The sequence below is a fragment of the Streptopelia decaocto genome, assembly GCF_964273445.1.
Source record: "Streptopelia decaocto genome assembly, chromosome: 8".
Classification (NCBI taxonomy): domain Eukaryota; kingdom Metazoa; phylum Chordata; class Aves; order Columbiformes; family Columbidae; genus Streptopelia; species Streptopelia decaocto.
Genome location: NC_138662.1, coordinates 5,627,956 through 5,648,512, shown reverse-complemented (window position 1 = coordinate 5,648,512; position 20,557 = coordinate 5,627,956). Strand labels below are relative to the sequence as shown.

The 20,557-nt window shown below is 52.0% G+C and overlaps 1 protein-coding gene across 4 annotated transcripts in view; it reads right to left on the bottom strand.

Moving 5' to 3' along the window:
- STAB1 (stabilin 1) overlaps positions 1-20,557 on the bottom strand; it is a 58,104-nt gene continuing 37,547 nt past the window's right edge. For 3 of the 4 annotated variants that reach the window (XM_082060114.1, XM_082060115.1, XM_082060113.1), the window contains 33 exons: positions 19,671-19,766; positions 18,396-18,591; positions 17,836-17,931; positions 16,723-16,768; positions 15,675-15,754; positions 14,688-14,813; positions 13,832-13,905; positions 13,418-13,492; positions 12,776-12,895; positions 11,710-11,757; positions 11,500-11,583; positions 10,453-10,599; positions 10,147-10,284; positions 9,408-9,467; positions 9,125-9,301; positions 8,489-8,575; positions 7,878-8,024; positions 7,641-7,706; positions 6,862-7,063; positions 6,085-6,234; positions 5,121-5,225; positions 4,623-4,730; positions 4,242-4,435; positions 3,518-3,662; positions 2,923-3,056; positions 2,424-2,589; positions 2,083-2,189; positions 1,744-1,863; positions 1,182-1,334; positions 933-1,052; positions 559-705; positions 265-432; positions 1-185 (listed from right to left, as the gene is read on the bottom strand). In XM_082060114.1, coding sequence (XP_081916240.1) covers positions 147-185; positions 265-432; positions 559-705; positions 933-1,052; positions 1,182-1,334; positions 1,744-1,863; positions 2,083-2,189; positions 2,424-2,589; positions 2,923-3,056; positions 3,518-3,662; positions 4,242-4,435; positions 4,623-4,730; positions 5,121-5,225; positions 6,085-6,234; positions 6,862-7,063; positions 7,641-7,706; positions 7,878-8,024; positions 8,489-8,575; positions 9,125-9,301; positions 9,408-9,467; positions 10,147-10,284; positions 10,453-10,599; positions 11,500-11,583; positions 11,710-11,757; positions 12,776-12,895; positions 13,418-13,492; positions 13,832-13,905; positions 14,688-14,813; positions 15,675-15,754; positions 16,723-16,768; positions 17,836-17,931; positions 18,396-18,591; positions 19,671-19,766 — 3,921 coding nt within the window. In that variant the 3' untranslated portion in view covers positions 1-146. The remainder of the gene's footprint in view (positions 186-264; positions 433-558; positions 706-932; positions 1,053-1,181; positions 1,335-1,743; positions 1,864-2,082; positions 2,190-2,423; positions 2,590-2,922; positions 3,057-3,517; positions 3,663-4,241; positions 4,436-4,622; positions 4,731-5,120; positions 5,226-6,084; positions 6,235-6,861; positions 7,064-7,640; positions 7,707-7,877; positions 8,025-8,488; positions 8,576-9,124; positions 9,302-9,407; positions 9,468-10,146; positions 10,285-10,452; positions 10,600-11,499; positions 11,584-11,709; positions 11,758-12,775; positions 12,896-13,417; positions 13,493-13,831; positions 13,906-14,687; positions 14,814-15,674; positions 15,755-16,722; positions 16,769-17,835; positions 17,932-18,395; positions 18,592-19,670; positions 19,767-20,557) is intronic. The other variant, XM_082060116.1, reaches the window with a different exon arrangement.

Genomic DNA, 20,557 nt, shown 5'->3' with positions numbered 1-20,557 from the left:
GGGGTGGGGTTGGGCTGTGGGCGAGAAAGGGCTGGAGGCCTCGTGCTGGGGCTGCCGGGCAGCAGGTACTGGCGGGGTGGTCGGTGGGAGCCGGGGCGGCTCTTCATTCCTCGGCGTCCCCCGGGCCGGGCGGCGGGAGCGGCCCCTCAGTGCGCGCACCCGTCGGCGTCGGTCAGGAGCGCGTCCTGCGGGCAGAGCGGCGTGAGCGCGGGGCGGGGCGGGGCGGGGGCGCGGGGCGGGGGCGCGGGGCGGGGCGGTACTCACGTGCAGCGGCTCGTAGTCGGGGGCGTGGCCACCGTAGAGCGGGTTGGGGATGGCGACGAGCGGCCGCTGGAGGCGGAGCCTGGCGGCGTGTGGCCTCGCCTGCGGGCGCGCGCCCTCCCGCTGCGGCACCGCCTCCTCTTCCGCCTCCTCGTCCGCGCGGAGATCCGCCTGGCAACGGAGCGGCGCGATTGGCGGGGCGGCTGGGGGCGGGGCCTTGGGGGGAGCGTGGCGCCCCTCCCACCCGCGCGACACACCGCGGCGGCGGGACCGCTCCACGTGGCTGCCCGCACCTACCTGGAAATACCCGAACTGCTCCTCCCGCCGCCGCCGCTTCACACAGTAGTAGGCGACGCCGGCCCCGGCAGCCAGCACCAGCGCGAAGCACAGCGCTGACAGCGTCCCTGTGGCCACTGAGCCCGGCGCCTGCCCCACCGCCTTCACCTGCGTGGAGAAAGAGCAGCTGGGTTACGGTATTCCCCTGGCAGAACCACGGGCTCTCCCACACAGCTGCACACTGCGGCTGCCTGGTGTGACCACAGGCAGCCCGGCCAGCAGAGCAGAGGACAAGGCCAGTCCCTGGGGGGACTCTGCCACCTCGTCCCCATTCCCAGGCCTGGCACCAGCTCTTTCAGCATCTGCCTTCCCTGTTCGTGCCCTTGGACACTCACCTGGCCAAGATGCACAACAGGCGGTGGGATCCTCAGTGGCTCTGCAATCGCATGAATGATGCCATTGAAAGCTATGATGTCCCACTCCACAATCATTGTGTCATTGATCCCTTTGGCACCCTACAGCACAAGACAGAGAAGATGTCACCCAGCCAGAAAGCCTCCCCGGTGATTCCCTGTCTCAAAAGAGCTGTGGTGACAACTCATGTTTTGTTTTTTCTTGTTAACCTCTCCAGCGGTTAAACCTACAGCGTGCTCTGTGCTGTTGCCCACTGGAAGGTCTGACACATGGAGGTCATATCCTGACTGGGATGGGATGGTGGTGCCTGCTGTCAGGTTGAAGCTGAAGAGAACAACATTGCTGGATGACACATGGAGCTTCAGTTCTTCTCCCGTCAGTGTCTGAAAAATCAACAGGGAGCAGGGATGAGGAACAGCAGGGTTGGTCCTCACCCCCACCTTCCTGCTGTGAGCAGCCCCGACCTGGCCTAAGCCCAGACACTCTCCATGGCCACAAGGCAGCTCAATTTATGGGCAACATGGTACAAAACTATCACACAGAGAAGAGGGGGAACTGCCATACTTAGGAGTCAAAGCTCAACTGGAAAAGGCTCTGAGCAATCTGACCTAAATGGCTCTTCTGAGAGAGGGGCTGGACTAGAGACTTCCAGTGGTCTCTTCTCACCTAAAGTCCTCCCTCCTTCCCCAGAGTATTTCATTTCACCATCATAGTGAACCCCTGCTGTCCTCTGGGGCTCTGATAGCTTGTTCCATGAGCCTTCAAAGCAGCCGCTCATCCCTCCTTGCTTACCTCATTGTCTGCAAAGCCAGAATTCAGAGGGACAAAGAGAGTTTTGGGAGCAGAGTCATCAGACAAATAGATGAAAAAATCCAGTCCTTCTTCTGTGTCATTGGCAAAATCGAGCAACATCTGGAAAAGATGGCATATCTTCCCCATCAGCATGCTGCAGGAGACTCAAGGCTGTTACTTTCCTGAGCCCAGGAAACATTCCCCAGCTCCAGAAAGAAAAAGTCTCTGTTTGTACCCTGCACCCCACACGCAGACCAAACCACCAATTCTCCCTGTTCTGCCCCTCCCTCCACCTCGTTGCTGGCTGCTGGCGTAGAGAACCAGGAGAGCATCACTTACGGAATAGAAGGTGGAGAAGCGAGCATTCTCGGCGAGTACATCGGGGAGTTTGCCGCTGCACCAATACCCATCTCCCACAAACCCATCACGGCAGGTGCAAGTCACATCTGCAAAGAAAAGCCAAGATGTGACTTGACTTGCCAATGGTGGCTGCACTGACCACGTCTCCCTTGACTTCTGGATGCCACTCAACATGTTTCCTCCAGACATGGGCAAGGGGAGAGGGGGATGTACCCATCTGCCCATGCCTCATGCTCTAAGGACAGTTCTCTGCCTGCTGCCTTGACACGCCTCTTGTCCCAAACAGCATTGTCCCCAGGGAATGTGCTTGCACCACTCACCCTTCTCCCGGTAGCAGAACGCATCCCAAGTCTCGCTCAGGTTGCTTCGGGAGCCGTAGTCCACGATGCCCACTCGGTTAGCCCCACAGCTGGGGTTGGGGTAGGCTGTGGGGTACCCAGCTGTGCCATTGTCCAGCCAGCCCACCAGGCACAGATGGAATCCCATCTAGCAGAGGAAAACAAATTAGATTAGATTAAAAACAATATCTCTGGCCCACATTTTCTGCCATGTGCACACTCCCATCCTGCAGCCTCATCTGACATCCCCCCAACACCTAATGGGCTGGGCACTGCCAGAGGTGTCATCCCAATGTGACTGGCAAGACCCACCAGCCCTCCAGGTCTCATGGACATAGATGCAGCAAACAGTGCCTGGCTAAAGGGATATGGGGTTGCCCACGCACCAGGGAGAAGCTGCCACTGGACTGGGCTACCACTTAATGTGCCCATGTGAGGCGATGGAGCCAGCCCCTGCCCCACCTCTGTCCCCCGTCCTGACCTGCTGTGCTGCCGCGAGCTGCTGGAAAGTGGCCAGGGAAGCGCCTTCTGCAGCACAGGCTGCCTGAGCCTGCTCGTAAGTGAAGTCGTATTTTTTTCGGGGTGACTGCAGATGAAATACGCCCATAGTCTTATCTGCAAAATACCAAGGCCAGGGAGCATCAGTACTGGACAGAGAGCAAGCGGCCTCCCTGGGGCTGTCGCGTGGGTCCCTATGTGAGTGCAGACCCCACTGCCAACGTGCTGCACGGGAGGGGTGGGACGGGGACAATGCCCAAGGAGGGCGACGTGGGATGCAGCATGTCTTCCTCTGAGCTTCTCACCTTCCACAAGGGAGTCAGTGCCTACTGGTAGCATAACCCCACTGGAGGCCATCTCACGTGTCACACAGGAGCAGACAAGGATGGCTTGTCTTCCCCCATATGACAGGTAGGGGAAAAGGAGAATGTGAAAAATGGACCAAGCTACAGAGACAAGTTCCTGGTCCCTTGGCCATCCCACCCTCCAGCTCCCTTGAGGGATGCCCCAGCCAGAAGGTGAAGGATGAGGGAATGGGACTTCTCCGTGGAATATCATGCAGGGTTGAGCATGCTCACCATGAAAGTGCAAGTCGGTGCAAATGGCCTCCCGATGGCACTGCCCGTTGTCTTCCAGGCACTGGTCTGTTGGGGGCACAGCCTCTTCCAGGCACTGGATCCCATCACCGACGTAGCCCCGCTTGCACTCGCAGCGCCGCTCGTTCTGCAGCACAAAGGAAGGCCGGCATTTGTGTGAATGCAAACATGCAGATGCCAGCTGGGGAACTTTGTATCCCTATGAAGTTGAGGATGAGCCTTCAGAATGCCTCCACAGCCCATTGGGACCATGACAGAGCTACAAAAAGCCACACAGCCTCTGTCCTACCCCCACATCCAACTGAACATGAACCAAAAAATGTCACATTGAATCCTCATCACATGTTGCTTAAAAGACAGCTGAGCTTCGGGGTACACAGCTCATGATTCTTGGACTACACCACGCTCCCAGCCCCATTTTCTGGCCTGCAGTGAGCAGCTCTGTTTTCTCAGCAAAAAGGGCTAGCGTTGTCCTCAAAGGACCATCCTGGAACCCCCAAAACAGTTAAGAAATGGCATGACTGACACAGCTTATGCCCTTTGGACAGAGGAATGGGGAAAAATGGCCTCACCATAACATCAGCAGGACTGTCACCACAGCCTGGCAGCAGAGCGAGGGCATGGCCCCTGCCTGGCGGTGAGGACCCGCAGGACGAGCGCCATCACCAAGGGGATGCAGGTCCCCGGACCTACAGGAGGTACTCACAGGCCCAGTGCTGATGCAGTTGGCGTGCTGACTGCAGTCCCCGTTCCTACCATCTGCACACCTGTCTATGGGGTCACAGACGTAGCCATCGCCTCCATACCCAGGAGCACAGGCACAGGAGACGTTCACTCCAACCTGTGTGCACTGTGCATGCCTGGCACATCCCCCATTGTCCTGGCCACACATGTCGATCACTGCAGGGGTAAAAGCATTAGGTTAACTAACACACCTTGCTAGTGTCCTGGTGGTCTGTCTGTCTGTCTGTCCTGCCAGTCATCCCACCAATATGACCGTTGGGAGATGGCCACCTGTTGTCTTGTCACGGCCGCTTTCCCCTGCGCTCGCCACCCCTCCAGCCCAGCCCCTCATGGCTCCCCCAACCTGAGCACATTCTCCCGTCTCCTTCGTAGTGCAGGTTGCATTCACAGAGGTTGCCGGAGCGGCAGACGGCCTGGGGATGGCACGGTGGAGAGCAGGTGGGCATCAGGACTGAAACCAGAACACACATGGGGCAGAATGATCCAAGGGCTGCAACACGGGCACGGCTGCCAACACCAGCCTCTGCCCCAGGCCACCTGCCCATCTGCAGATGCCTGTTACTCCATCAGATACATGTCAGGTCTTCACCTCCCCCTCAAGCTCTTCTTGGAGCACCTCTGAGCTGAGGGGCTCGATCATGGTCAAGTGTAGCTTTCCTCTTCCTCCTCCCTACCACCCCAGCCCTTGTGAAATTCAACAGCACGGGCCAGATCTCAGCATCCAATAGCTCCTTTTGGAGGTACTTCTGACCGGCTGCTTGAACAACCCGGCTATTGGGAAAGCGGCCATATGGCACCGGGTCCCAGGGAATAGCGGGTGGTGGGGCTTGGCATCCCTCACCGAGTCTGATTTCACAGCGTTCTCCAGTCCAGCCCTCGGCACAGAAGCAGAAGCCATCACCATGCAGTCCTGCATTGCATACGCCATTCTCGGTACAGTTACACTCTGTGAAGAATGGATAAAAACAGTCACAGCATCCATGCTGGTGGCAGAGAATGGTCACGCTCAGGCCACAGGACGGCCATGAGGCAGAAACGTGGCTTGTGTGGGCAGCACATGAGGGCAGGCAGGGCTGTCTGCACACATCCTTTCCTCTTGCTGCCAGCACTGGCTCCCCACAACATGCACCCCTCATGGAGGAGGGGAAGCCTCTCTGCACCCACAAACCCCCATCATTCTCCTCCCCTGGGCATTCCTAGAGATGCATTTTTCACACCGAGTCCCTGCCAACATGCAGCCATCAAGAACTTTCCTGCAGACCCCCTAAGGCCCAGCTTGGGATGGGAGGATGAGGAACTCCCTTTTCCTTCCCTTTGCCTCACAGGGACATGGTCCCTTCTGAGCACATCCCAGGAGATGCTCTTTCTGTACAGGGCTCATCACAAATTACAGATTGATCCCCCCAGCTCAAAATACGTGTTAATACTTTCTGCCAGACTGGGCCTCTCAGCTGTGCTTGACAAATGAGAAGGGGCCTTTGACCCTGGGGCTTTGGCACCAGAGGTGAGGCCACCAGCAACATGGCTGCACTGGCCACAGCTCCCGGCACATGCCACCCAGCCTTCTCCAACCACTGCTGGGTTAACAGCTGTCTGGCCACAAGCCCAGGGAGGGCTGTCCCCAGCCCCACAGGTCTGACCTGAGCGTTCTGGGGACTGATGCATACACGGCAGCACTAGTTACCATGCTGTAGGCTGCAAAGAGGTCAGTGCAGCACGTACACCCTCTCCAAGTAGCACCCTGTGCCGCAGCCACCTCTGCACAAACCCTCTGCGCTGCTGCCACCCCACAGTTTCCCCCGTACCTCGGCAGTCTGGCCCGTATCTGCCCGGTGCGCACAGCTCACAGCTGGTCCCAATGAAAGCCTGGCTGCAGTTGCATCTCCCTGAGCCACCAATTTTGTCGTCACAAGTACCACGGTTACTGCACGGCGCCTCCAGCCCTCCTGGGCATGCTGCAAATGGAGCACCTTAGTGAGGCTGTGGTGACGAAGTGACCCTGTGCTGGCGGGGAGCCTGGTGCCATGTGAGCTGTTGCTTATGAGGTGCTTGGACCACAGAGCCCACTCAGCAGTCAGTTCCAGGGACATTGCATGACAATAAATCTTATGAAGAGGGGCGAGAAGGACACATTTGACACAGCTTCCAGCCTGGGAAGCCCCTCTGCTGCAGTGTGCTGGGTTTGTGCTGGCCTGCCCCATGCTGACCGGGCAGCAGCGTCATCCAAGGACATGGAAGTTGCCCATAGATGGAGCACAGAGGGCAGGTATAGGGGAATGGTTGAGCATCAGCAACATCTAGGTGTGAGTGACATGTCTGACAGCCACCCCCAGAGCCCTGTGCCAAGAGCTTTCCATAGGGACAAGCGGTTCTCCAAGGAAAGGGAATTCCCTGTTACACCATCCACAATACGCTCCCAGGGGATTGTTCCCTGCCCCAGACTGAGGTTCGCTGCCCTGGGTTTTGCCCAACCTTCCCCAGGGAAGCACATCTATGGATGCCAGACATCTGTGTGGAACCAGTAACACCACCTTCACACAAGAGAAAGGGCCGGGGCGGGAAAGGGTCGCGCAGCTCCTTACCCCAGCAGTCACGGCCATAGTGGTTTGCGCAGCACTGAGGGACCCACTGTGCGGAAACGCAGCTCCTCCTGCAGCCTGGTTTCTGTCTTCTGAAGGAGCTCCACAGAGGGGGTGACCAGGACGGCCGCAACAGGGAGTTGCGGTGAAACAAAAAAGTGTTTCTTGACAGCTGGTTTCTGTAATGGCAGCGCTTGGCTTGCCCCTGCGAGGAAAGAGGCAAAACGCAGTTTGCCACATTGGTCACTGATGTCTCACTTTGACTATTCTTGTGCCACTCGTTCAGTTTTATGACAAGTAACAGAGGCTTCCTAACATGTGATGGAGCTGGTGACAGAGGAGGTACAGATGGACCTCAGGGACATGGCCCAAAGTCCAAAAGAGAGAGACAATGGGCAATGCAGTGAGAGTGGGGTACAACCACTGCCCCCACAAGGCTGCTCACCATCTGACCCCTGGGCCATCTCCAGCAGCCAGGCTGAGCTCTTTTGCTATAAAGCACCGAGAGAAGCTGTCAGTGCTGCTGCAGGGGTTAGGCCACTGTCACCCATGCAGGGACTGACCCAGCAAATACCACTGGAGCCCCCGAGCCCGTATTGCTCAGCCCAGCTCCTGCCCTACGGGACCGCGTGACCTTGGGGCGAGGCACAGATGGTGTGACTGAGCTGAGGGACTTGCCACATGCAGGTGTGTCTTCATTTTGCTGCTAAAACATGAGGGGTGTGTGGGTTTTGTCATCGGCCCTTAACAGGCCTCCTTGGTGACAAAGGTGTGAACTTTACCCGTTGAACGGAGCCAGCAGGGCAGGGTGGCTCGAAGCCACAGCGTCCGCAGCTCTCTGTAGATGCCTGTGGAGGGAAGAACGAAACTTCACAACAACTCAATATGCACTTCTGCCTCTCTTGGCTGCTCAGAGCTTTGCTGAGGAAGGGCAGCAAAGCCCTCGTGATATCCCTCTGCCCAGGCATGGGGCTCAACAGACATCACAGATCCATATTGGCCTCATCTCAAGCACTCACCTGCAGCTCAACAAAGGTGAACTCATCACATCGAGATCCCAGATCTGGTGGCTCCAACAGCCTATCGATGCCATAAGCAATGCCCCCTTTGAACTCCATATGCCTCTGGATGATGGTGGCATCACCGTTCCCCACCAGAAGCTCCCCCTGCCAGAGGAAGAAAGGGACTTGTGATTTTGGTGCATCCTACCTCCTGGCTGCACCACCCAAAGGTTGTCCTTTTTGGCTGTCATGACTTCCCAATCACCCCTTGTGTCCTTGACCAGCCTTCCCAATTGCCACTTTTCATGGCTGTCTCTCCTAAGAAATGGTCTCTGTCCATGCAACACACGCTCTGTTGGATCATGGCACCATGTGGCTGGCTTCTCAACCTGGTGCTCATCGTGAAGTGCATGTGCAGGTACCACACACCTCCATACTTCCCTGCCAGCTGCCCGCAGAGTCTCAAGCCTCTACAGGCCCAGCTGTAGTCAGGAGAATGGGGTGTCCCAGCCTGCCAGCACCCCAACTTGCTGTTCACTCCTGCCAGTGACCAACCATCAGTTGCTCCATGGCTATGCCCAGGGACACGTGCTCAGTGGAAAGCAGAGCCCAGCATCATCATCACTCACCACGTGGTTTTTGCTGCAGCTGAACGAGATGGTGGACCCATGCATGGTCCTTACGGATTCAACTTGGGGCATGTTACCAGCAACAATCTAAGAGGGAAAAAGGAGACTGTGAAGGGAGAGACAGGCAAAACTGGCAGTCTGTACTTCTGATGGGATGGTGCCTGGTGCGGACAAGGGTCAGCAGCCACACTGGGAAGGGGTGAGATGAGGCAGCACAAGAATCTGGTGTGGGTGGAAAAGCAAAACTATTCTGGGTTAAGTCCCAGATTCCTGAACAGTGAGAGACGAGCGTGCACAGGCAGAACCTGGATTCGCTCAGCTGGACTCTTCCCTTGTTCATCACCACTATAGACAAGAGCCTGTTGTGAGCCTTGCGTTGGCACTCTGGGGGTGATGTGGCCTCCTGAAGAAGCTGATGACAGCAGGTCTCAGCTCAGCCACACTGCACCAGAGGTTCATGATGAAGCGGTAGTTGCCTCAAATGCTCAACAGCTTTGGGTCTTCTGAAGACAACTATTATGTTGCATGTTCTACAGCAGCAAAATATTGGGCATGGTTGCTCTGGCGTAACCATAGGCACATGGTGGCAACATATGTGGCCTCAGGAGGTTGGACCCTGCTTGTTGTCACATTTACCTTTGTGTCCCTGATCATATGTGCTTTGAGATAGGAGGCCAGCACATCCCGATGCTCCCTGTGGTACAGCCACTTCTGTCTTTCCTCTGAGAGGGCATTAAATGCAGCATCTGTGGGCCACAGCATGGTGAAGGGTATATGCAGGGGGTCACTAACCAGTGGAAGCAGCTCTGCATCCTGTCCGAGATAGGAGGGGATAGAAAGAAAAAGCCACAAGCCAAAACTGAACGTGCACATGTACACACCACCTCGCCACAGCGCAGAAGGGAGTCAGGTCGCTCACCTGCAGCAGCTTGCTATAGATGGTGTACCCAAAGGCCTCTGCCACTTCTGTGATATTTTGCTGCAGGAAGAAGAAAGAAACAATCGTCACTCAGAGGTGCCTCTCCAGGACCTGGAGCAGTAACACCAGGGAGGAACCAAACGGTTAACAGCTACAGTAGCTGAACACAAGTTTATTTCTGTCATCATCATGCTGATGGATTTGTCCTGGCAAGCACTGCATTCCACAGCTGCCACTTTTCTGATTCATCCTGGGTAGATGCTGCTACGGCAGGAGCTGGGATGAATTTCAGCACACTGTTGCGCTGTACAGAAAATGTGTTATTTACTGTGAAATGCAGGATCTATAAGCTCCTAGCACTTGTTTGAAGAGTACCACAGAGACATCAGCCATCCCATAGTGCAATCTATGCTGCACTGGAAAAGGAGTGTGACGGCTGGCATGGGACATGATCCCCCTGCCTACAGCCAGTCCTGTTGTTCCCTAGTGATGACTCACAGCTCCTTCTGTCCCAAATATCGCTACGCCACAAATGCTGTCACCTTCACAAGCCAAATCTGTGTCCTCAGACATGCCCTGCACAGCTAGGAACAGGGAGGAAGAGCACCCTGCACGGCCTTGGGCTGAGGGCTCGGGTGGAAACCCTTATCAGGACAGCGCTATCAGCTGTTGGGAGAAAGATCCAAGCCCCATCCTCGCCATGGCAGTTATCAGGGCACAGTCACTGCTTCAGACTTACCCGTGAGACCTCTGAGGAAATGTTACGGCCCACCAGGTCACTTGGAATGAGGATCTTGTCAATGAAATGAATGACCCCGTTCATGCCGATGATGTCACTCACAACCACTTTGGCTTCCTCATTGAGATAGATGCTATTCTGAGAGAGAAGGGGTGTGATGAGGTATCCTCACCCACAGCACTGCCCTATAAGCCATCTGTGGGCCATAAGCCAAGTCACTTGCCACAAGCACAGTGACCTTCAAATGACAGCAAAAGTGACATCCTGATGAGTGGGACAGAGAAGTGAATCATAACAGAAAAGTACCTCTTTCATGGTGATCTTTATTTGGTGGCCAGATAAAGATGTAAGGGACTCCTGGGCTTCCAGGTCACTGGACAGCAGCTTCTGGCAGCCCACCATGTGGTAGCGAAGCAGGTGCCGGAGGAGACCTCTGCTCCTCCACTCCTCAAACTACAGAGAGAAAAACAAGAATGAGATCACACTGGGGGCACTTTGCCTTGTGGGAGGGCCCAGATCCAATGAGGGAGACTTGGGTTGCTCAAGCCCCCTTTGACCCACCCCCACAGGAAAGCCAGTCACCCCCCAAAAATGAGGTGAATGCACAAAGCCATTTGAAAGCTTTTGGGAAATTTCATCCAGCTTGACAAAGCCAGCATTCAGGTCCCTTTATGGAGGACAAATGACCACACTGGCCTTGAGGAAGTGACACCTGGGATATGTGGTTGTTGGGAATTGTCTCTTTACTGGGTGGATTGGGGGTCATGGGAAAAAGGTAGAGACTAGCATTGTGAAGCTGCACAACAGGGCTTGTGACCGATGGTAATAAGATCTTCTATTACACTGACACCAGAAAGCTGTTGGTCAAGAACCTGCCTGGTTCACAGGGTCATGAATAAGGATTTCTCCTCCCTCATGTCTCCACTTGCCCCAGACATCCCCCTTATTGGGATGAAAAGGAAGGGACCGAGAGAGGCAGAATGGCAGGGCCTGAGGCACAGAGCAGGAATAAGAGGCCTTCGCCACAGATGCTGTGAAGCTCTGCGGTAATGAGCCCCTAACAGTCACGGGTAAAAGAAGTCACTATGCATCACTGATCTGGCACAGTGCCTCTGAGGACCATGAGGCAGCGGCCTCAGGGAGAGTCTCCTTACAACAGGAGCCATGTCTACTCCTGCCCAGATTGTCTCTGCAGTGAGCTGGCCCCAAACCTCTGCTCTTATGTAATGGAGAATGGAGGATGCCCTTAACCCACTGCAGTGCTGTCCCTTTGCTTCAGTTCACCAGTCAGAACAGCTCCAGGAGGGGACATTGCCCAACACCTGACAGCACTTGGGATGGGAGGACACTTACCATTGTGGTGTTTCCTATGAAATCTGTCCGTGGGACAAAGACAGTGAAAGGCCCTGCCCCACTGAGCTCCTTGATGTTTTCTGCCTGTGACAGAACAGCATTTGTGGGAAGGGAAACAGAAAACATGGTTCCAGTTAGCAAGACCCTTTGCAGAAAACCCTAAGTGGGATTTACTACACAGAGACAAGGACAAAGCTGTTTGTCACCAACCAGTATCATCTTAAAGAACACGGATGCATCTTCAATCCTTCCAAGCTCCTTAAACAGAAAAAAACAACTGGTGTTAGCAGAGTCCCTTCCACTTGACCCTGGCCAGCCCACATGGTGACCTGCTCCTTCCACTCCAGGCCACTCTCCCTACCCAATGAGGCACCGGTTCTCTTGACACACCACAGTGATCTTTCCCTCCCTCTCTTGCCAGCACTGCAGGCACAGATGATGTGGAGGTTACAAAGCAGGCAGTGACATCTGCCTGGGCCGTTCACCTTGCAGATGCTGCAGGATGGAGCAGACAGAGAGATGGAAGCTGGCTGCTTCTGCAGCACCTGTCTCATAGGTTTAACTGTCCCTGTGCTCATGAGACATGTCAGGTGCTTCACAGAACAACCTCACTGTGCTGCCACTACCAGTTCTGGGATCCTGTCCAGAGTGGCAGACATAGGCTGGGCAGAAAAAACTCCCTCTCTTTACACCACACTGATTTTACTTTTCAGCAAGAGCAGAAGCACAGAACTGAGTCCATCTCTTTTCTGCTGGTTCTGCTGTGGCCATGACAGCTTTTATTTGCCACTACCAGAAAAGGTCACCAGTTTGGCTAAGGACAGCCATTGAATTGGTAACAGAGCCAGACTGCCACCTTCCAGACTGGATCCCAAGTCCTGGCATGGCCACAGGAGACACCTGCCCTGATCCCACAGACTGGGAGAAGTGGGTTCCCTTGAGGAGAAAAAAAAAATTACTCCCATTTGCTTGTCATATTAAGAAAACAGCATCCTGGAGGTATGACCAATGCTGCTGACAGAGCAGCAGAGTGTTCACACCACAGATCCCTCTGGAGCAAGGTCACTTTCCTATGATTCTCTCCCCCAGCTGGCACCCAAAATCCACCTGTGATTTATGGACAGTTTGCCTCAAAGCAGCTGTATCTCCTCCTACAGCGCACATGTCAATATGTCACTACAGGTCTGCTCATCTGCAGCTCACACTTGGAGGGGAGGGGCCAATTTGCTGCAGAACAGGGGGCCTGAACACAGAAGGTGCTGCACATGTTTCTCACCTGAAATACTTTTCCACGGCACCTGAAGCCATCTCCAATGCTGTGCCAAGAGCAGGAGCAGTTCCGAGTGCCAGGGCCTGTGTACTTGCAGAGCCCAAACGGACTACAGCCTCCATTGTTCTAGCAAGAAGAGCAAAAGGCTTCCATGGAGGGGCACAATCAACAACTTGAATGGCCACTTGCATGGGAGAGCAATCCAGCCCAGCAGAAAGAAAACCATTCCTCCCATCTGTCCAGTGCCTTACAATAAACCTCACCCAAATCCTCAAGGACTTTTCAGCACAAAATCCTCCCATGAAACAAGAGAGATTTTGAGAAGGCAGCGATGCCATAACCACAGATTACTTTCAAACTTTTGAGCACGTTCCACACAAAAGAGAAGCAGAGAAATAAGCCCACATGCCTCCAACCCTATGCCACTGTTCCCACAAGAGGGGGGTACCAGGTGGTCAACATACTTGCAGGTCATTACAAGAGGCAATGGAAACCAAACACACGAGGAAATCCCTTTAGTATGTGAAAAGGCAAGACAGCAAGGTCTAGACAAGCAGGCTAACCCTGTTCTTATTGTTAACTGTTGGAAGAAAGGGATGCTTCAAAGCTGTGGCCTTCACCTCTGGTAACAGCAAAATGCAGACATACCTGTTCACACAAGTTGATGGGGTTGCACTGGCTCACGCCATCCCCACTGTAACCAGGAAGACAGTTGCAGGCAACCTGGAGGGAGAACAGATGCTCAGCCTGAAAACTGGACCCAATAAAGAAAACACACATAGCTGAGCGTGTCGTATAGTACCCATGGCGACATCCGTGAATAACCATGCTTGTGCCAACAACAAATATAACCCAAAACTGCCTCCAGCCTCTGGCCAGCAGAAGGCATCTGCTCTCAAGGAAGCAGCAATCTCTTCTTGCCCTTTCCAGGCAACTTTTCTATATGGAAGGTAATAGGCACAAGGCAGAGCACTGCCATGGCAATGATTGTCTTTGAGAGAGCTACAGAGCTGTGACAACCTCCATAATAATGTTGCCTTGACATCCATCTTGCATACTCACCTTCTTTGGGCCTGTTTTAATGCACTCTGCATTGCTGTGGCAGCCCCCGTTGCTTTCGAGACAGAGATCAATTTCTGCAGGAAAACAATAAGGTTACATTATTGCTAAGGGCTGCTCAAGGCAGCTGGGAATTGGTGATGTGAAGAGGTATTGGGAAAGCAACAGAGAGGCCCTTCCCAGCTTTGGAAACATTGTGGTGGAAAAGTGACTTGTGATAGCAAAGGAATAGGAAAGAACTGCAAGTTGCAAGTTCTACTCCTGCCACATGTGGGTCTCTGAGTTGTCATAAATCTCCCCACAGAAAATCCCACACCTCCCTGGGTGTGATTTAAAGAATATGTGAGGACTGGACTCTCCCACAGCTCCATCCTCATCTCAGAGGACCACTGCAGGAGAGTGCCCCCACCCTTTGTGTCTGGACCTCTCTCCCCACAACATGCACCAAGGCAAGAAACCTTGTTTGTTGTTTTGGTTTGAGACCAGAACACTGGTCTGAGACCATCCAGCGAGACGGGTGCCAAGGACAGTGTGGCTCTCTGCCCAGCTCTGGGTGGCCCTGTGCTGGACAGGGATGACCGCTGCACTAACCATGACTTGAGAGAATGCAGAGTGTATATCTACAAGTATGTATGTACACACATACACATATATGTGCATACACCTTGACAAAAAGCAGAAAGACAGTTGAATTAACATCAGCTGCTAATTACTTGCTTTGAAATATCACTGCATGAACAAAGTGAAAGGAGAATTGAATTTTTCAATCCTTAAACTTGAAGTTTTAACACTTTTAGTCTGAAATTCCCCCTTGCATGATGCCTCACCACTATCACCAGAACATGCGCTGAGCACTCACCCATGCAGAGCGTCCCGTCTCCAGCGTAGCCTTCCTTACAAACACAGGTTCTCTCTCCTGGGGACACTTTAGTACACACAGCGTGTATGGAGCAGCCACCATGATCGATAGTGCACGGATCTATTTCTGTGACCACAAACAAGAGAATCTGGATCAGCTCAGAGCATCTAGGAAAGATGAACTGTGCCAGAATGAACATCCATCTTAAGAAAAATCACAACATCTTATTAAAATCCCTTTATTTCTTGATGAAACTGTAGGTCCTTTAAAGGCATGGGGCCTCATGCGGATCTGAGACAGTTTGGTCCAGAAGTCATACTAAAGCTTAAGTAACCCCCAAATTGGACTATCCATCACAGTATTTGCTCACTGAAGACTAATGGTTAGACAAATAAAAAAAATATTTTCCTGCACAACATAAATGTGGTTTGTTTGTTTGTTTTTTCTGCTTTTTCTCCTCACTCATTTTCAAATAAGGGCAATACTGAAAAGAAACTGTGATATCTACTACCAGTGTTTTGACTGCTACCATTTTATCAGAGTGGGGTTTTTTTGTCTTGTCCATTTCCTTTTGACATAGACCAGGTTTGTATGTAGCTCTAGAGCAGTATCCTAAAATTCTACCTCATTTTGGCACAACTGCTGCACTGCTTCTACCCGATTTTGGCATTGCCAGCAAATAGAAGGTGCATAAAATTCTAGGGAATTGAAGCATCCATATTCCAGGGATTTATGGCCAAAATTGTTGTATCTTTGCCACCATATCAGAACTAATATAACCCATTCATGGGCATTTTTCTCCACACTGCCCTGCTACATTTCCCTGCCTTTTTATTAGTCTTTTGCAGGCTCTAGCTCTGGACTGGAAAACTCTACCAAAGCATGGCAACATCATACGAGTTATTTCACAAACAAAAGCCTTGTCTTTGTGTAGCTTTCAACAGGTGTTTGCAAGTCTTGAACCTTGCCCACATTTGTTGGACACACCTGTGCAATGGGTCCCATTCCCTGTGTATCCAGCAGAGCAGAAGCAGGTAGGTGAGGAATCTGTGGAACTATTGAGGCAGCTGAAACACAGAAGGGATAAACAATGGAGCCAGGCTCTTCTCAGTGGCAAACAATGATAGGACAAGGGGTAATGGGATCAAGCTGGAACACAAGAGGTTCCACTTAAATTTGAGAAAAAACTTCTTCTCAGTGAGGGTGACAGACACTGGAACAGGCTGCCCAGGGAGGTTGTGGAGTCTCCTACTCTGGAGACATTCAAAACCCGCCTGGACATGTTCCTGTGCGACCTCACCCAGGCGTTCCTGCTCCAGAGGGGGATTGGACTAGATGATCTTTTGAGGTCCCTTCCAATCCCAAACATACTGTGATACTGTAATCACTGATACCACCTCCAGATTTGCTCGGCCACTGGGAAACCCTATACGAGTCTGGCATACACAAATCAGAGACCACAATGACCACAGCAGGAACATGCCTGAAGTTGCTGTGTATTCCTTCACAGCACCAAATACTCAAGTCACTCTGTGGCACCCAGGCACAGGTTCACACCTCGCACAGTGCACTGTCACCAGGCCCATGTACTTCTGCACAGTACAACAGAGATGGCTGGGTCCTGGTGCCACAAAATAGGAGACTAGGTAATGGATGGAGAAGACAACAAGAGGGAGTCATCAGAGCAAATCACTCTAATTCCTTGGCAGGGGCACACATGGCTTATTCATGGCTGGGTGATTTGCTCCATGGACAAGGCCAGACTTGGAGTACCTTCGAGTCTCTTCTCCCAGCCACACATGAAGGATGAATTTGGAAAGAATTTATGCTCAGATAGACAAAATAATTGGGGAAACTGGATGCAGCTTAGCACCAAAGAGAGTTCCCAGAATGGAACTGACATTTATGCATCTTTAATGAGTAGGCGTCTTCTCCCAGGTCCTGCAAAGCCCTAAACACAGAATCGCCCCTATGTAAAACACATACAAATACACATGGCTTTCTCAGAATGACCCAGCCCTTTGTCTGTACTTACTTGGCCATTTGATGGCAAGTGTTATTGCATAAGTCAATCTGGATTACTGCAAGAGAGAACACAAACGTGACTTGGCATTTTCAATTTAGCAATTGTTGGGGCCATTTCTGCCATCTAGAATAAAGATCTCTGCAAACAGACTCACTGCCACACTTGTGGTGCCGTGACTGATGATGGGACACACCAGCAGTTATACCAACTCTCCTGTCCTATGTGGCAGGAAAACCTCATGGGATTTATGTTTTGGCACTTTGCAATGGAGTGGATTTGATGTTTTCTGTCTGAGTTAATGGTTCAGTTTGATCCTACCTGTATGGACTCCACTGCTAGGAATGAAACAAGGACTGAAACCTCATTAATCCAGACATACAAGGCCACTTGGATTTTCCTCTTTTGAATAAAAAATATGAACTTTTTCATGCTTTACATTTACACTAGAGAGGACAGCTCCACTCAGTTTCCATTTCTAAAAGCCCCCAAAACATTTGACTTCACTACAAAGTCAGTCTTTGTGTGCAGGCCTTTAAAATCCCAAAATATTTAGGAGCTCAGGTTCCTTTCCACCCCAATGGTAATCATAATCGCAAATCCCAGAGCCAACCATCTTGAACATATTACTTTGACACATCGTGACAGATTTATTGAGAACTGCAGACCATGGCCTGAGCTCACCTAAATCAATGGATCTGTGAGCAGAAAAAGCAACTCAGCAGACACACTGGGGCCCTTTGGAGGCTTCAGATCAGGCCTTGCCACCTTCCTCGGTGAGTAACAGGGGTCACAGTCAGCCCCATCTGGCTCGGAGCTTCCATGGCAAAGGGGTGTTCCTGAGGTGTTTCAAATCTCAGTGGAGATGGAAGCAGGGGATATGCTTTTCTATATATGAATTTCACCCAAGGGCTCGTGTGCTGTTAGGGAAGTCACACTGCAAATGCAGCTTGTGTGCAGGAATGAGCTAGCACAGTCTGATGCACTTTTGGGAATGCAAAGTACGTGTGACTGTGGTCACCTCGCTCAGCTAACGCAGAACTGCTCTGGCAGTTGAAGAGGATCACACAGATTTCTCTGCCAAAAAGGCAACATTACACCATAAGCCCCCTCACACTCACGTACGTTCTCGGCAGGTAGGGCCCTTCCACCCTGCGAAACACTTGCAGCTCCCGTCCCCTTGCAGCCCGTCATTGCATATGCCATTATCACAGGCACATTCTGCAGGGAAAACATGAACACTTATCACTGTTAAACCAACCAGGTCTTGCAAGCAGTGTCTTGCTGCCATTTCACTGGCTGCTCTGTTCCTAATCCAGCGCATCAAACTGACATAAAGAAAACGTCACAGGAGTATCAGCTCTTGTTGCCTCTCTACCGGGCCAAATACCCCAGAACAGCCCACCCACCTCTATTTTCTGTAGTCTGGGTGGCAGCAGGACAAGCGGCACGGCGCAGTCAGTCATGCCTTGGTTTGAGGATGAAAACTGAGGCCACTCTCCGGCTGACCCCAAGTGCTCCTTCCCGCTGTCCCTCTCTCGGTGGCCTGTAGCTCTTCGCCTGTCTCAGAAGCCTCAGGATACTTCTTCCCTCCCATTACCCCTCCCAAGAGGTGAGACATAGCCACTTTTCTCCCTGTGCAAGCAGGATGGTAAAAGACAAGCTGCAACACCCATCAGCCTCACCTGATTTGCAGTCAGCTCCATACCGGCCCACTTCACACATCTCACAGGCAGTGCCGTGGAAACCCTCCAGGCATCGGCACTCCCCGCTGCCCTCCATGCCGTCCTGGCATTCCCCATTCCCGGAGCACCACTGGCCTGGCTTCCCTGGGCACATCTCACACATGTGTCCGTAGTAGCCGGGGCAGCAGACGGACCTCTGGAGGATCAACAAGAAGAAGTTGGGGTGAGCCATCTTGTGCAGTGCAGACAAGGTACAGCTTTATTGTTGAAGCTACTCTATTCCTTTGATTATGTGATAGCTGTAATTTTTGACAGCACATAGAAGGGTCAGATGTGTGCAGGTAGGATGGAGTGAACCCCCTAAAATGGGGTGCTCTTCAGCACTTCACGTAAAGGTCCACACTGCCCTTGAGTAACACCGGCCATTTGGCGAGTAATACAAGTGTTCAGTCCTGTGCCCATCCAGCTGCCCGTGCCCTAGCGTGTCTCACCAGTCAGATGCTCTGTTGGGCAGAGATAGGCTCTGCCAGAAGGTGGTCTGGTTCAGAAGCCTAATTTAACTGCTCTCACTTCTTTCTGCATCTATGCATGGAGGGAGGAAACCATGATGGGACCAAGCTGGACAGTACATTTGGAGAAAAACACTGTCTAACAAAGGGATGCAGAAGTGCCCAGTGAGGTATAGGTTCTGACCAAAGCTCTGCATGTGAGTGCTGTGCATCCAGCTCCTTCTCCCTCTTCTCAGTCTCCCATTCCCACATTCCAGGGAGATGCTTCAATACCAATATAAGAGCTCAAAGTCACACAAGTCTTTCTTCTACCATTTCCTCTTCAAGCATTTTCTCCCAACCACATGTTTTCACAAAACTGGTAGGGGCCATAATAGCTGTGAGACCACCTGGTCCTCACTTTGGTTTGGCTCCAATTAGTCATCAGTCATTTGGGAAGGCACACGCACAAGCAAAATACCATCAATCATGCCTCATTTCCTTAGGAAACCAGGCTACAAACATTCAGCTCCTTCTCTTCCTCTGCAGGGCAAACCCCAGAGCAACAATACCAAAGCAGCAGGCCACAATCCATCAACGTGCAGACATTTCCGCAGGCTGTTTTTTTCTCCAGTGCCTTCTATCTCTAGGATGGAGGGTGACTCCCAGACGAGCCCAGTCTCAGCTATGCAATGGCACAAATGCAGCCAGGACTTCAGCACAGGCTGTATTTCTAATATCCATCTTGCTGTTGTGAAAATGAATCCAAGGCAAATGTTTTTCTTACCAGAGAAACTTTTGCACAGGTGAAATGGCAGCCAAGTATTCCTGAATCCCCAGAACGTAATTCACAGCGAGCAAGATTCTTGCTGCCTGGCGATTCCTGCAGATACAATTAACATTGACGCAGATAGAAGAGATAATAATATTTAGTCAAACAGATTGTACATTTTGGTGCGTGTGGCAGTGTTCTTGACTAACAGAGGAATAGTGCTTTTTATCCTACAGGAAACAGCCCTAAAAATTTGGACTTCCCACAGCTGAGAGCAGTGAGGCATCCCAGATGTGAGGTCACCACACACAGTCTATTTTGCTACCTGCCAAATCCATAGTATACATGTCAGTGTGAATACCGAGAAAAACTAATTGGAAAATTTTTAGCATAGAGTAATGAAGGTTAAGAAGCCAGATGTGGCTACTAAGTAATTCATAGCCAGCATGGAGATTCAATGTTTAGTTGTTTTCCTCTCTGGAAACATTTGTCACTCACTCACAAACAAGCTACAGGCACAACCATCTCATCTGTTTGGATAAATCAACAGCCTGGAAATTGCTGTTGGCACCCCTAAACTGGCTTTCCTTTATGATAATGTCATAAGAGTAAAAGATCAGAAAAGATACATCTTTTTTCCCCCCTAAAAGGAAAAATTCTCCACACTGCATACTCTAAAGGGCTCCTGAAAATCAGGTGAAGCCTGGTGTCAGCCCTGTGAGGAGCTTCATGGTCCACTTTTGCTTTTTTCTTGCATAAACCTGTTTTCTCTAACAAACGTTGCTGATGAATGAACCACAGAGGACTCAAGGCCGCATTTTTTCAGGTATCAAGGTGACAAACACAGAGCAAAAAAAGGACATCAAAGCACTATCTGCAAACACTCTGTGAGATGTCACATG